The sequence below is a fragment of the Athene noctua genome, chromosome 1, assembly GCF_965140245.1.
Source record: "Athene noctua chromosome 1, bAthNoc1.hap1.1, whole genome shotgun sequence".
NCBI classification, from domain to species: Eukaryota; Metazoa; Chordata; class Aves; order Strigiformes; family Strigidae; genus Athene; species Athene noctua.
Genome location: NC_134037.1, coordinates 50526507 through 50542044, shown reverse-complemented (window position 1 = coordinate 50542044; position 15538 = coordinate 50526507). Strand labels below are relative to the sequence as shown.

General features: G+C 38.4%; 1 protein-coding gene across 2 annotated transcripts in view; it reads left to right on the top strand.

The window, feature by feature from the left end:
- Positions 1–14814, top strand: part of POPDC1 (popeye domain cAMP effector 1) — a 33242-nt gene extending 18428 nt beyond the window's left edge. The window contains exons 5-8 of one of the 2 annotated variants that reach the window (XM_074896104.1): positions 212–320; positions 2283–2450; positions 5650–5791; positions 13216–14814. In XM_074896104.1, the coding sequence (XP_074752205.1) occupies positions 212–320; positions 2283–2450; positions 5650–5791; positions 13216–13340 (544 nt within the window). In that variant the 3' untranslated portion in view covers positions 13341–14814. Of the gene's footprint in view, positions 1–211; positions 321–2282; positions 2451–5649; positions 5792–10973; positions 11089–13215 lie in introns of those variants that run through there. The other variant, XM_074896101.1, reaches the window with a different exon arrangement.
- The last annotated feature ends 724 nt before the right edge of the window (positions 14815–15538 follow it).

Genomic DNA, 15538 nt, shown 5'->3' with positions numbered 1-15538 from the left:
GTTTGGCAACTTGAGTTGGCTGGTAGTCTGTTCTGCTTTGAAATGGTCGAGGTAGGAAACAGGGTAGCTCTGGAGCTGAAATTCCAGAAGATAAACATGTTTTTGACTTTTACCTACTGCTTTACCATTGTCAGTAATCATGTCCAAATTTAGATTAAATTAATTAACCTCCATGACTTTAAAATGTTGTTTCATACATTTTTATTTCCAGATTGAAGGTGTCTTATCGAGGGCATTTTCTGCATAATATTTACCCCTGTGCCTTTATAGATTCTCCTGAATTTCGATCAACACAGATGAACCGGGGTGAGAAATTCCAGGTACACTTTGCTTTTAATGTCACTGGATATGAGCTGATGAGCTCATAAAAAAACCAGTATAAATTTGGTCAACAGTGAACCATTTGACTTGCATAAGTTTATTAGCTTTCTAGTACTGGTGTTTCATGATGGATCATATCAAGAATACCTTTTAAAATTAAATGCTGCAAGACAGTATTGTGATGGTGTTTGCTGAACAGTCTGACTTTTACTATTCTCTTCTCTTTTACTGTTTCCAAGTTTATTTTGTGTTAAGAGGTTATTCAGGAGTAATAATTTAAGAGATAGTTCTACTGGAAAAAGAGATGATGTGAGCAGTCTCATCACTGGTTCAAAATCAGAAAAGGAAAAATTATTGTAATATTTGGTGTGACTAAAATTAAAAATTCAGGCATTAGTAGTTTGAAACTGGTATTTATCTAATGTTTTAATGCTTTTGTCATCTTGAAAATTGTTAAAGCAAAATAAGATGAAAGATATCACAGTATCTTGAATATAAATATTCATACAGGGAACAATAAGGGTATATGTCTCTAGCAGTGTAATTTTGCTAGTGCATTAAAGGATATATTATACTATAGCTTGTGGGAAAAAAATACTGTTAAGAGAAGTTTATTTTTCTTATAGTACTGAAATGGCTATTTTGTTACCTCTTACCTGATGTTTTTTAACTCTGTGCGTGTAATAATGAGCAGACTGTGGTTGACTGGGTACATCCACACTGATAACCCTGGCAGAAGAGGGAAGGAGAGCAGTGTAGACTCTAAAATCAGGGGTTGATGTCATATGTTCCAGTCAAATAGTAGGCTTAACGCCAGGGAGAGAGAACTGCCTAGATGTATTCATATCTCAACAGCGAGGCGTCCGGCAGCACAGCCACCCTCTTGGCACTGCCTGTTTTCTCTCGTAAGCGACTGGATGCAAATTGGTCCCTTTAAAAGGAAAAGGCTTATGCCTCAACTTGTGCCTTCTTTAAAAATTACTGTAATCTGGTACGGTGTACATCCTTCACTCGTGAGTTCTGCTTGTTACTGCCATATAGACACTCAGCGTTGCCATTGCAAGAGGATACAGAATCAATCTTGAGGACCCCATCTGCTGGCAACGCTGGCAAATTCTTCCTCAGCTTGTGTGCTTATATTACAGACTGTGAGGTTAAAATCCATGGATACATGACAGCTTCCCACTTTTTCTTAGGCTTTATATATTTTTAATTTTTTCGGGAGGCAATATTAGCTTGTAATAGCAGAACACCTTGATTTCTCTGTAGATGACTGACTTTTCCTTGCAAAACACACCACTGGGTATCACTGAATGGTTGTAGGTTTTGGTGTGCCGTTCCCTCTGCCGGCACAGGGGGACAAACCTGGCAGGTCCAGCCTCCCTGGAGAGGGTGCAAGCTATTCTGTAACTATCAATACTGAATTATCAGTAAGTGAGCAAACAGAACCTTAGCTCAACTGCTAGAAGGTGGTACTTGTGGGGTCAGCAGGGCCAACAGTAAAGAGGGAAAGATGAAGATGTTGTTTGAATCCCTAAAAACTCTTTGATGGAGACCTCTGGATTATACCAGTTGTTCCTGTTGGTGACAGTGACATAAAATAAAGCCAAGCAACATCTAGGCATATTGGGATACAAGTAGTGTCATCGCTGTAGAACTGACTTCATGTGTAAATCTCCTAACATAAATGCTTTTACAGTTTGGGAACTTATGACAGATTTTTTTTTTCCCCTATTGGCTTCCCCCAGGTTTTCTGAAAAAATAAACTGGCTATGCTTATCAGCTAAACGTATGATGATATTAAATATCTGAGATGTTTTATGTTTGCAAATATCACCTTCTAAGGGATACTGAAAATTTTTATGGCTTTAAGGGTTATTTTAACTGGAGGCACAAATAAAATTGTATTGCTTATTTTAAAGCAAAAGAGAATTGCTAATTCTGAGCATGTATTTTCTCAGGTCACCATTATTGCAGATGATAACTGCAAGTTCCTGTGCTGGTCCAGGGAAAGACTGACTTATTTTCTGGAATCTGAGCCATTTCTCTATGAGATCTTTAAGTATCTTATTGGCAAAGATATTACAAATAAACTGTATTCACTGAATGACCCGACCTTAAATGACAAGGTAAGCAACTGAAGTTTTATTTGGGACATTTCCTCCCCTACACAGATGTATTGTTATTTCAACTTTAAATAATCTTGAAGCACCTTTTTTTTAACCCACTGCTATCAGCTGCTGAAGTCACACTCATGGCCTTTTGGTGCCAAAGTATGAGTCAGTGCAACATTTTTGTCAGAAGCAATATTGATTATTGCTAAGTTAGCACAGTAATATGGAAGAAAGATTAATAACTTGAGACTTAGAACTGATCAGCTAGCAAAAATATTTCTAGCCAACTAGTAGACATGATGGCTGGTAGCTAGAAAGGTGCCTCTCCCTGGGTATCCTTTCTCATTAACAAATCGGTGCCTTTGGACAAACAAGGTTCAGAGATTTTTTTCTTAAAGAATTTGCTTGTTGGGGTCAAACTGGGTAACACTGTTTGCCAAGAACAATAATTTCAACGTGTGTTTGAGGGTTGTAAATACAAAAAAACCCCAAACCAAAACATTATGTTGACATTAGTGGAAGGAGGCATGAAATGCATATAAAATATAAATAAATCTAAGTGTATATATAAGTTATATTCAGATCACTTAATATTTTATTCTTGGCATGTAGAGGGTAGTGTGTTTTAGGTGTCACAGTAAGTGTTCTGGGTATACTCATGGATATATTTATTATCTTGTTTTACTTTAATTTTGTCTTCTTAGTTACGTGGCTTTTCAAGATTTGGATGGTAGCTTGGCTGCTGATGTTTGGTTTGTTTTATTATTTATGTAGTGGCTGTAGGGTTCTCATACATAATTTATTTGAAGAACTTTCGCCATTTATGAAAAGCTTTATAATAGAGTATTTTTGTATTCTGTCTGTATTTAACTCACACTAACTCAGAGCAAAAACCCTTCTCATCAGATTGCCGGTGAATATCTCATATAGGTTAAATATTTAGTTGTGCAAAGTTGTGAATTTACTACAAAATGATTCAGAAGGAATGACTGACACTGCTGCTATACAACAGACTTCAACAGACTTAACTTGTAAAGTCTTTATGGCTAATAGACTTTGTAAGTTTTCTCAATTTTGTAGTGGTTATAGAAAGAGAAAAGAATTTCTGGAGAAGCAGTTTAACAGCAATAACTCTGTTTATTCTGCCTTCCAGTCAATGAAATAGAGGATTACACTGTCTTGCAATCAGATCCTCAAAACTCTTTTGGATCACTGTTTTCTTCTTACTAATACTGTAAGGTAAAAATGATCTAGCAGGAATGTACCATCTATAAAATACATCTTAAGTGTGTGGTTAAAGCTGCTTTTTTTTGTTAATAAAAAAGAATGACAGGAGAATGTTCTGTGTTAAAACCCACATCTACATAGGCAGTAAATAATTTCTGGAGTGTGGCATCTGAAAGGAACATGTAGCAACATGCCTCCTGCCTGGGCATTCTGACAGCCTCTCCTGGGACACTCCTGTTCTCCACACTTCTCACCATGCACTTTTTAAATTTTTCCCCTCTTTTTTATCTCTTTCTTCTTTTTTCTCTTTTTTCTGTTTTCATTTTTTCTCTTTTTTATTCTCTATTTTATTTTCCTCTTTTCTTTCCTCTTTTCTTCCCTCATCTTTTTTTATACATGGATGACAGCATTAGTGTGTCATGCTTAGTATACAGAGTCATCTGCAACAGCCTTGTGCTGCTGACTTCTGGCACTATAGAGCTTCAGCACTGGTATAAATATTTATTGAAATGGAAGTATAATGAAGTACTTTCTGTAATGTTGTAAATGGTTGTTTTTAAGTGAAAGGTCGTTATCATACTTTCTAAGTATTAAAAACTAACTTCGCCCCGCCTTTGACTTAATATCTGCACATTTCAGTTTGTACCAAGTCTTTATTTTTAGTGACAATAGTCACATGAATTTAAGATTATTGCAACTGTTTTATCACAGTGACTTGAAAATGTATGTTGTAAAAATTAAGACCAAGCGTTTGAGAAATTTGTAGTACCTATTTGTCTTCCTCAAATGAAAATCCTGTTGTAGAAGCCCTTCCTATATAGCCTAGGACAAGGAAAATCTGTCAAGTAAATTCTCCTTCATTTTCCCCATTGCCAGAACCCTATGGGGGTGTAATTTCTCACAGGCTTCATTGTCAAATACACAGATTACTGGTGTCTTTAATGCCTTTTAGCTGGTGACAGTCTCAACAGAAAAATTTGTAGTTTAATTCTATACACAGGGGCATACAAGAGAACAGCTAAAACAAATTCAGTATAGATTACTCATAATCAAGATGGTAGTAAGAAAACAAGTAGATCAGTTCATTGCATATTGGAATACAGAAAGCATCCACTTATTTGTAAGGAACCTTGTGATTTTCTCCTGCCTAAGGAGATTTTCACTACTTTTGGGAAAATAGTAATTCCTCTGTGCATGAAACAGGATGCTAATTCCTGACTTTTAAAGTTCAGCAAAGTGGAGTTATCCATTATGCTTTTGTAATTGATTACTACCTTTCACATACACCTAAAATAGCATTCTGACTTGCAGGAATACCTAACAAGGTACATTGTATGGTTTCATATAAGTATGATAGTACAAAGACTTCACGGGAAGACTACTCAAAGCAAATGGAAGCTCCTAAGACCATTTGACAGGTAAAGGATAATGTTCATGAGATGCATTTAATCTGTCTTCAGCAAAATCAAGGGTCAAATGATCATCTACTAGGAAGGAATGGCATTCACTGTTTTCTAACATTATGAAATGAAAAGCCAGGAAAGTGAACAAGTCTCTGTTAAGATATAAATTGCTAAGCTCTGTGTATAGTATGCTGCCTTGGTTAGCAAGGAGGACCAGGCTCATCATAAAGGCTGTATTTAATTGCAGAGCATCATACCTGAATAATGAATTGCCAAATAATAAAAATCAACTTTTCTGTAGGAAAATACAAGTCCAGTGCAAAACAGAATTAAAATTGAATAATTAATCAGAAGTTTCATGCTTGTCAGTATTCTAATTCTGATATATTACTGGCATCTTCTATTTTCATTTAAAACTATTTACACTGCATAGAATCTTCTGCTCTAACTAATTTCTTGATTCATGAATAGTCATAGCTGAGACCAAAGCATCTACTACAGAGGAAATAAGTTTTTTTTCCATTTTTAATTTCCTTGATACCTTCTTTTAAATAATTTTTATTTTATTTATTATTTTTTTTTAGGCTTCAAAAAAAATTGATCGACAGTCCAGCCTTTGCTCACAGCTATCTGTGATGCAGATGAGGAACAGTATGGCCAGTACCAGTGACAGTGAGGATGGCTTGCAGATGTTTCTTCGTGGGACTTCCTCTGCATCCTCTCTTCGTGAGTGCTCATAATAGTTAGTGCCAGTTTTGAACACAGCTTGGTTGATCGTAAGAGAGGATTGTGGAACCCCTGTTGTCTTCAGTGGGAGCAGACTATAGCTTTTTGGATGCTGATGTACTTCAGTTAAGTAGAGGGACCTATCTGTAGGGAATTCATAAGGCTTTTTATGCTCACTGAATCCCCTTATATAGATAATGGCAAAAATCCAGCATGTATTGTAATAATTTTTGGCATAATATGAATGTGTAGGCATAATACGGAATGTTTCTGGCAGTGGGGAAAAACTGTGAATGTATGATGCCTGTCACAGTAGTATCTCCTTTGGTTTCGACTGATGCTTGTAGAAATTAAAAATCCAAACAAACTTTTTCCCTCAGCAGTTTGGTGCTCTGCGTTTCTTCCTGAGATAGTTTGTATTGTCAGCATTTGGAGAAATGTGGTGTGCAACCAATGTTTTGATGCTACCTGGAAAATATCCAAATATCCTGTCAGGCTCTCCTCCCCTGTGCTTTGTATGACAGGAGTAGTAAAGAACAAGTGAAATGAGGGAAGAAACCAAGCCTGACCTCTCTGCTTCTACTCTTGTAATTTATTTGTTTATAGAAACCTTTTAAACTATTCTTTGTAGGCTATTGTTATTTTTTACTTTTAATTTTCCTGAATCTAAACTTTAACAGTAGCCTGAAAGCATCTTTTGAACAAAAAAACCCAGAAGATGCTCAATTTTCTCATTTGGTGTAAACTGTTAGTTTAATGGAATTTAAAAGGATCATATAGGATTATTTATTTTTATTTGGGAAATATTATTCTTTAGTAACTAAAATTCAAATATATGAGGAAAAAAATCACTGCCAGTTATTGACAATGGTTAAACTCTCAGAAGAGGAAGTGATTTCAAGCATTTGCAATTTCCTGTTTAATTACCTGTTCTCCATTGTGTTCCTCACAGTTTCATCCAGGAACTCCTTCAGACATGGAGGGCCTATCTGTTTTCACTCCTTAACATTGGTAGTATAGTCTGCATGCTCAGACAGATGGAAGCAAAAGCCCGGCTAGTGTTTCACCCTACAAGAATATTGAGGGTGACAGTAGGGATAGTTTGATGCAGAATTCTGCATTTTTCTCTTTATTTCTACCCTGTATGCTGAAAGGACATGTAGAGTCGCAGAACATTTGGGGTTAGAAGGAACCTCTGGATATCATCTAGTCCAACCCTGTGTTCAAAGCAGGGTCAGCTAGAGCAGGTTACTCAGGGCCATGTCCAGTCAAGCTTTGACTATTTCCAAGGTGAGAGATTTCACAGCCTCTCTGGTCAGCCTGTTACAGGGCCTTACCGCCCTCACAGTGAAAAAGATTTCCCTTATTGCAACTCATGACTCTTGTCCTTTGTTCTTTAGTGCATGCCTCCGAGAAGAGTCTGGCTCTGTCTTCTTTATACCCTTCCATTAGGTAGCCGAAGACAACAGTAAGATCCCCTGAGAACCTTCTGTTCGTAAGGCTGAACACAACCAGTTCTTGCAGCCTCTCCATGTAGGTCCTGTGCTCCAGCCCCTGACCATCTTGGTTGCTCTCCACTGCACTCGCTCCAGTATGTCCATGTCTGTCTTGTATGAAGAAGCCCAAAACTGGACACAGCACTCCAGAGCCTGTCTCACAAGTGCCATATAGAGGGGATTAATCTTTTTCATTGTCCTGCTGCCTGTGCTTTTGCTAATATGGCCCAATATATGCTGCTAATGTGGTCCAATATATGGATGACCTTCTTCACTGCCAGGGCACTCTGCTGACTCATGTTGCATTTTGTGTCCACCAGGACACCCAGGTCTGTTTCTGCAAAGCTGCTTTCCAACCAGTTGATGCCCAGGCTGTACTGCTGTGTAGGTTTCTTGTGTCCCAGGTGCAAGAATTTGCTTTTGTTCATGTGGTTTCTGTCAGTTCTTTTCTCCAGCCTCTGAAGGCCTGTTCTGACCATCTGTCCTACTCTCTGGCTTATCAGTAGTTTCCCTCACTACTTGGCTGTTGTCTATGAACTTGTTGGGAGCACACTACATCCCATTATCCAGATCATTAATATATTGAACATTATAGGCCTTGGTATTGGCCTTCGAGGGACACTGCTGGTAACCAACTGCCAGCAGGGTGTTGTACTGCTGCTCACCACCCTGTGAACTCAGCAGTCCAGCGAATTTTTTACCCAAGCTGTATTGCATGTATCCAGTCCATTTCTCACCCATTTGGCTAGATTGATTCTGTGACAGGCTGTGGAGGCCCATGCTACAGTCCAGGTAAACAACATCCACTGTACGCCCTCCATCCACAGAGCCTGTCATCTCACCACAAAAGGTGGTCAAACTGGTCAGGCACTATCTGCCCATGGTAGATCCATGCTGACTGTTCCCAGTCACCTTCCTGTCCTTTGTGTTGCTTGGATGTGGCTTCCAGGAAGACAGGCTCCATAATCTTCCTGGTAACTGAGGTAAGGCTAATGGGCCAGTAGTTCCCTGGATGCGTCTTGCCCTTCTTAAAAACAGGCATGATATTTATAGGGTTTTTTTCTCTCCCCTGACTGCCATGACCTTTCCAAGATGATAGAGAGGGGTCTTGCAATTGCATCAGCCAACTGTCAGCATCTTTGGATGCAGCTCATGCGATTCCACAGTCTTGTTTTTTCTCTCTTGACTTAAGTGCTCCCTAACTCAGTCCACCCTTTCTGTAAGTCAAGTATCAGTCTCCCACTCTCTACCAGTAGACTCAAAGACGTGCAAGGCCTCAAGACAAACGTGTAAAGTAAAAACTGAAGCAAAAAAGGTGTTGAATATCTCAACCTTTCCACGTCCCTAGCTTCTGTGCCCCACTGAGCCATGGTCTTGCAGTTTCCCTGGTCATCCTTTTGTTGCCGATGTATTTTTAGAAGCCTTTCTTCTTGCCTTTCACTAGATCCAGCTCCAGCCGAGCTTCAGCTTTCCTAATTCCATCCCTGCATGCTTGGACCATGTTTCTGTATTACCCCCAAGCAGCTCATCCATGCTTCCACTTTGTATGTGTGTGTTTGAGCTCTGTCAGGACTTTTCTGTTCATCTATGGCAGCCTTCTTCTATGCTTGCACAACTTTGTACACTGGAATGGACTGTGCTTGTGTTTCGGGGAAGGTGTCCTTGAAGATCTGCCATCTGTCCTTGGGTCCCTTTGCCCTTGCAGGCCATGTCCCATGGGTTCCTGTCAAGCAGATCCCTGAGCAAGCCACAGTACCCTGTCCTCAGGTCCAGGGTTGTAACTCTACCATATGTCTTGCACACTTCTCAGTATCTTAAACTCCACCGGTTCCTGGACACTGCAGCCAAAGTTACTATCAGCCTTCAGCTCCCTGATGTGTTCTTCCTTGTTCATCAGTGACAGGTCCAGCAGAGCACCTCTCCTAATCGGCTCATCAGTCACTTCTGTGAAGGAATGATCTGCTACACTCTCCAGACATCTCCTGGACTGCTTGTGCCCAGCCCTGTTGCCTTTCCACCAGATACTGGGGTGGTTAAAGTTCCCCACAAGTACCAAGGCCTCCGATCATAAGGCATCATCCAGTTCTCTAAAGAAGGCTTCCATCTACTTATTCTTGATCAGGCAGCCTGTAGCAGTTACCTGCCATGAAGTCTGCTGTGTTGGTCTGTTCTCTGATCTTTACCTATAAGCTCTTGACTGGCTTTTCACCTGTTCCACAGCAAAGTGCCATGAAATTGAAGCCACTCCTTTGCATGGAGTCCCATTGGACAAATTTGCATACTCAGAAGCCTGAAAGAAATTGTAAAAATGTGTTTTTGCAGTTGTCTAGAATTAAAATTCTCTTTCAGGTTTAGCAGCAGAACACTTACACACCAGTATTTCAGCTTTGAGAGACAGTAATCTAAATGCATGACATGTTCAGCTGTAATGATATTAATCCCTAAAACGCTTTCATGCTTAGCACATACTTGATAAATGCATTTTCCTCTGTTGTACTTTTCCTTGGTTTGTGTACCATATTTTCTGGTGTATGGGGTGTGCTTTCCCCAAAAGAGGGGTTTAAATGTCTTTTATATTTCAATATTGCTCAGTCCAACAGTGGTTGGTGTAGTTTACACTGCCACTACCCCACTAGCAACGGTAGGTGTGGCAGCAGCCTCCCAAGTCCAATACTTCCCTTACTTTTGGGGAGTCAGAGGTGTTACCCATACAGCGGTGTATCATACACCTCGGGAAATACTGTCCTTTATTTCTTCTGTGTATTTTAATTAATGTGACGTTTCTGACTTCTATAAAAGGTTGGTAAAAAGCCTTGATGAAAAGTTATTTATCTCACTAAACTATAACACTTCCATCTTCCTTCCTGCCAAAATAGCTTGTTAGTTATTCCTGGGTACTGTCATTGCCAATGAGGGGTTCGTTACCAAGGTGAGCTCTGCTTAAAGATTTGTATTCAATTTGGATTGTGGCCATGTATGCACTTTTTCTCAGATCACAGGGAAAAGTGATCAAAAAAGCTGCCAGTTTCCTTTCCACTGTTGTACTTTCAAAAACCTTCTCCTGGGTGCTCTCAGTGCAGCAGTCAGTGTCTTTTTTTTTTTTTTTTTTGTCTGTTTTTTAAGATTCAGTATGAGGTGCATACTGTCCCAGTGCTATTCCCTCTGGAGCATGCATTCCTCTGCAATCATGCATTCAATTAGTTAAAAAAAACAACCAAACAAAACTGTTGAACCCCCAGAATTAGTGAGGAACATATGGAAATTACAAACTCTTAGATTTTTTTTTTTTTTTTAATTATAAGAAGAAAGTAATAAGAGAACTTATCTACAGGAATACTGTCTTGTCATTGCTAGGTGATTGTTGTGTGGACAAAAGCTTCCCATTACAGATAGGATATTTGACTACAACAGTACAAATAAGTTTTATTTGCCTAATTTCTATATTCTTGAAAAATTGACCATTTATATTTTTGTATAATCCAAAATTTTAAAATTATGCTTTTATCCGTGCTACAAACAAGAGGCTTTGACTCATTTTCTCAATAAATTAATATAAAACTCCTTTCAAAGTGTTTAGTAGTGAAAGAGTGAAAAATACTAATTAGTAGGCCCCAAACTGATTACTAACAAAACTGTGTTTTGAATTTAACTAAGAAGCCCAACTAACTGTTTGCTTTTATATTAAGGAAATAACCAACAAGAGTTCTATAATGCTTACGGAGTGAGTCGTTTGCAGCATGATGTTTTCTGTTGATAACATCACATTAACTCAGCAAAGCATCCTCAAAAAGGTATTAAAGTGGGATTTGTTTATCACGTGATACTTGTGCTTTACATCCGTGATCCATCTGTATGTAATTTGTTAATAAATGAAATTGATGCATCTCTTTTTCCAAAATTTGAGTTAAGCAGAAATAGCTTAACCTGGTTACAAGGGTAGCTTCACCTAACTTTCAGTCCTTTAGAAAACATTTTGGTATTAATTTCTATTTAATAATTCTATTTCTTGATAGTCATTCATATACTACTTAGTGATACAGGCTCTTTTTTCTATGCTGCTTGGTTTAGATCACTGAGATTTGCTGGTCTGTGAATCTGTATTTGCAAACTTCTAAGCTAAGCGGGAATGTAGAAAACACTTTATTTGAGAAACCTTTTATTGCTATTATTTCACTGTGTGCTCCCTATGTTATACCCAGCTTGAGGTTAAAAGCAGGATTGGGTTTCATGGGAAATGGCATTTTAATATGGGCATTTGGGTTTAGGTCCTTGAGAGAGTGCAACAGGGAAGGCCCAGGTATGGAAGGCCCAGGTTCAGGATCACACTCAGGCTCCTGAACATCTATCTGTCCAACACCGGACATCAATAGACAAGGTTTTTGTATTTGAAGAAAATAAGGGCATGTCCCTGAACCAAACAACTTGACAGTATTAGACCCAGTATTGGTTCCTGTTCAACAGACTTTAAAAGATTTTATGGCTTCTTACTTCTGATTTCTTAGTTCTAGAGAGAACTAAGCACTCTTGAACAAAAGAGAACCAGTCTAAAAATAGTAGTAAACTATTAATAAAGTAATAAAAAAGTGCTTAACAATTCCAATATTTTAAAAATGTGTGCAAATAACCCTTTATCGTGGTAGTTTTTAAATGTTAAAATACTAATACACTTTTAACACAGAAAGTTCTAAAAAGCTAATTCCAAATAGTGTTTGTGTGAATGTGGCTTAAAAATGCAGTAATACGATAACCTGCTGGTCTTGCCTGTAGCTAGTATTTTGTTCTCTGTTTAACATAGGCGGCACAAAGGAGTCCTTTTTCATAAATAGGCTTCCTTAGTAGAGCACTTTACTGTATATCTAATAAACATCTTTAAAGTAGCAAAAATAGCCCTGCAATAACAGTTGTGTTATGGCTGCTGGTATTTTTTTCAAGGAAGTTTGAATTTTTAGCTGGCACACATATGATCTGTCAGACAGGACCACTACCTCTTGCTCTTTTCTTCTAAAATGGTATTTCAAAGATTTCCCTCATCTTTTTGGTTATCATATGCTAGCTGTTTACAACCTTGTACCGTTGTGGTGATTTAACTCTAGAAGAGGATACTGAGAGAAAAAACGGTCCAAGTGCAGAAGCAGTTTTCAGAGTGAACAATGGGAAATAAACCTGAGCTCAAAGGAGCTCTCTGCTTTAACCCTTATGCTGAAAATTTAACTACAATAGAGGGAGTTTGCATTGGTAACTTACACAAAAACTCCATTTGTGTCTTACCGGCAGTGACCGTTACCTGTTCTCTGCTCTGGCAAGCTTTTTGAGTTGCTGCCTTTCTAGACTGTCTTAGAGCAACAAAGTTGCTGTTAGTCAAAAGTTACATGGCCTCACCTGTTAATCTTCTTTTCTCTATGGCTGCTTATGGGGTTACTGTATTTTCCATGAGTTTTACATTATCATGCTTTTAAGGCAGTTAGGGGTACCCACCTGAGGTTTGCCCAGTACACCAAGAAATTTTATCACAGCTGAGACAAGTGTGCAATTGTACATACCTTTTGTACTTAGGGCAGTCATTCACATCGTTGTTTGTGGAGAAGAATTAGTGGGTGAGTGTAACAGTGAGAAAACAATCGCCAGGGACTCAGCATTGTGCACCTTGTGCAGTCAGGATTTGCACTGAATTTGGGGAGAATAGCATGCCCGTGGCCAGCCACAGGGTTTGAACCTCAGAGGCATTGCTGGTTCACAGCAGCATGGCTGTCCCATGGCTAGAATTTCCCAATGCCCGTGGCCAAATTACGAAGAAACCTTCACTTATAAAATCTTCTCATGGGGAAACTAGGACAGGATCATCAGATGGTGCACATTTTGTCACAAATAGGTGTATGTAGCAGATACGTGCTGTTAAATTAATTGGTAATTTCTTTGTAACTGTGGCAGGCCCAGGCCGGACGTCTCCCTACCTGAGAACTTCGGCAAAAATGAAGCCCATAGAAGAAAGTGTTGAAGATGACGTCTTTGAAGCATCATCTGGTGATAAGCTTGAACTCCAGCGGCTGCCTTAAACAGATGTGTCCTCAGGCACATCAGGGCTTGTACAAGGCTCCAGTGCAAGAGGAAGAAGCTGAACTGGGGAGGAATTTGAAAGTGAAAACTCCACCTCTGTGTGTTTGAATTTGCTGTAGCATATGTTGGTGACTTCTAGATGGAAATGCCACATTTTATTTTACTTCTAAATAAATAAATTTAAAAAAAAAACCCCAACAACCAAACCCCTAAAACTTCTATGGGTTTTATTTTTGTTTTCTGGACACGGGTGTTAGCTTTATTTCTACTTTGACACTTGCCATCATAAATTTAGTGTTAAGTGACTGACTAGCCTGAAACTTCTAAAGACTTACTTGGTGCAGAATATCCCCAGTTTTATTTCCCTAAGTTTCTTAGAAACCTAGGTCTTAGTGTTTTTTTGGTGGGAGATTCTGAAACTGTTTCCAAAGCCATGTTGCTGTTACCTACCATAATTTTTGTGAGAATCTCATGTGAAACAGTGCACACTTCTGCACCTATTGGGAGGTATTTGCCTCTAATTCTGGCACTCCCTAACTTGACTGCTTGACTCTACATTGTAATAATGACTTCAATTTTTTTTTCTAAATATTTAAATTGAATGTTGCTTTTCCAACCTTTTTTCTTCTTTAGGGAACTGTATTACAAAGTTAGGCAACCGCTTCATTTTGCTCAGAAGGCAGTCTAACAAAGGCTGACGAGGTCATATCTATGCTATGCAGCCCGTCCATGCCAAACACACATCTCTGCAAAGTTGTGACATGTCTAGTGACTCTCAAGGAAAAGATGCCCATTGTGGTTTCTTTATTTCCTTTTTTAAGATGGGCAAAACAATGTGCTTTTCCTTAGTTTTATCTGTGGAGTGATTGAGTTGTTCTGGACTGATCTTTCCATGTAGCAATATGTGAAGTAGAAATGACATCTGATAGAGCAAATTTGAGTCAAACTCTATGACTGGGTAGCTGTGAATACAGTAAAGCACAGTCTCATAGTTTGAGGCATTGGGAAGTATTTAAAACAGGTACTTGTTGCAGTCCTGCCTTATATGTGGAGATGCATAGATGGTAGCTGTTCTTCTGTACTTTGGCAATTCTTGAAATTTGTTTGCAACAAATAGTATCTTTTAACTAAACATAACAGAAAATAGATACTGTTCCTTTTATTGAGTTGCATAAAACTCACATACAGTAACAGAAGTTTATGCCAAACTTTCAAGCAGTCAAAGGTGTCAGAGTCTGGTTTTGCTCTGTTTTCTGTCACGCCATTTTAATTCTAAAATTTATCTTGGCAAAGCATCTTTAATCAGCCTGCATCTGACTTACATAACTCATTTATTCTCTCCTCAAAAGCTTGTGCGGTATCAGAATGTGCAGATAAACAATTGGAAGTTTGACCTGCATTGTCAGCAGTCCTGCTTCTGTGAATTTAAATTCAGTGTTTAATATTACATTAAAATGTCTTGTGGTTTGGTCAGTTCTTCATTATTAAAAATGTTGCACTGGGGTGAGACATACTTACTAAATTGTGTAAATAGATACAAAATACCTTTATGCCACACATACACAAAAGAAAGCACACTGGCTTCTCTTGGAGTTGATGTAGTTTATCATCTAAATCTGATTTCATGTTAGTAATGTCTTCATATGTAGAAAATAAGAAGTTTGCCTGCAGCTGTTATAACTTATATATAACATAAATGTTAGTTGGAACAGCTTTTAAAACAACTTGTTTGATAAACTGAAGTGATAGGAGAAGTTGCAAGTCTACCGGGGTACAACTGGGATTCAGCAACTAAAACATAAATGCATATTTTAAATTATACCACATTTTTAGTAGCTGTCAAATACTAGCCACTGAACAGTTTACGCCATGAACAAAAGTACAATAGAAAACAAGAAAACTGAATATATTAGAAATAGGAAACACTCTCCATGCAATAAAATGCATGCCAGAAGAGAAATATGTATCCTCATAACTCCAGTAACTGCTTGGTGTCAAGTTTGAGATTTCTGATGTCCTGTTTCTTTTAATAAAAAGAATTCTTGCAGAACATTTCAGTAGGATAAATTATAAAAATACGAACTTATTTATGTTGAGACTTGCAGCTTGGTGGGAGAAGGCTTCATTGCTCGTGGCAGCAGTTTCAAGCTCTGTGTAAGAAGTGATGCTTTAGTCTCATTCCAGAGAAAATGATCCC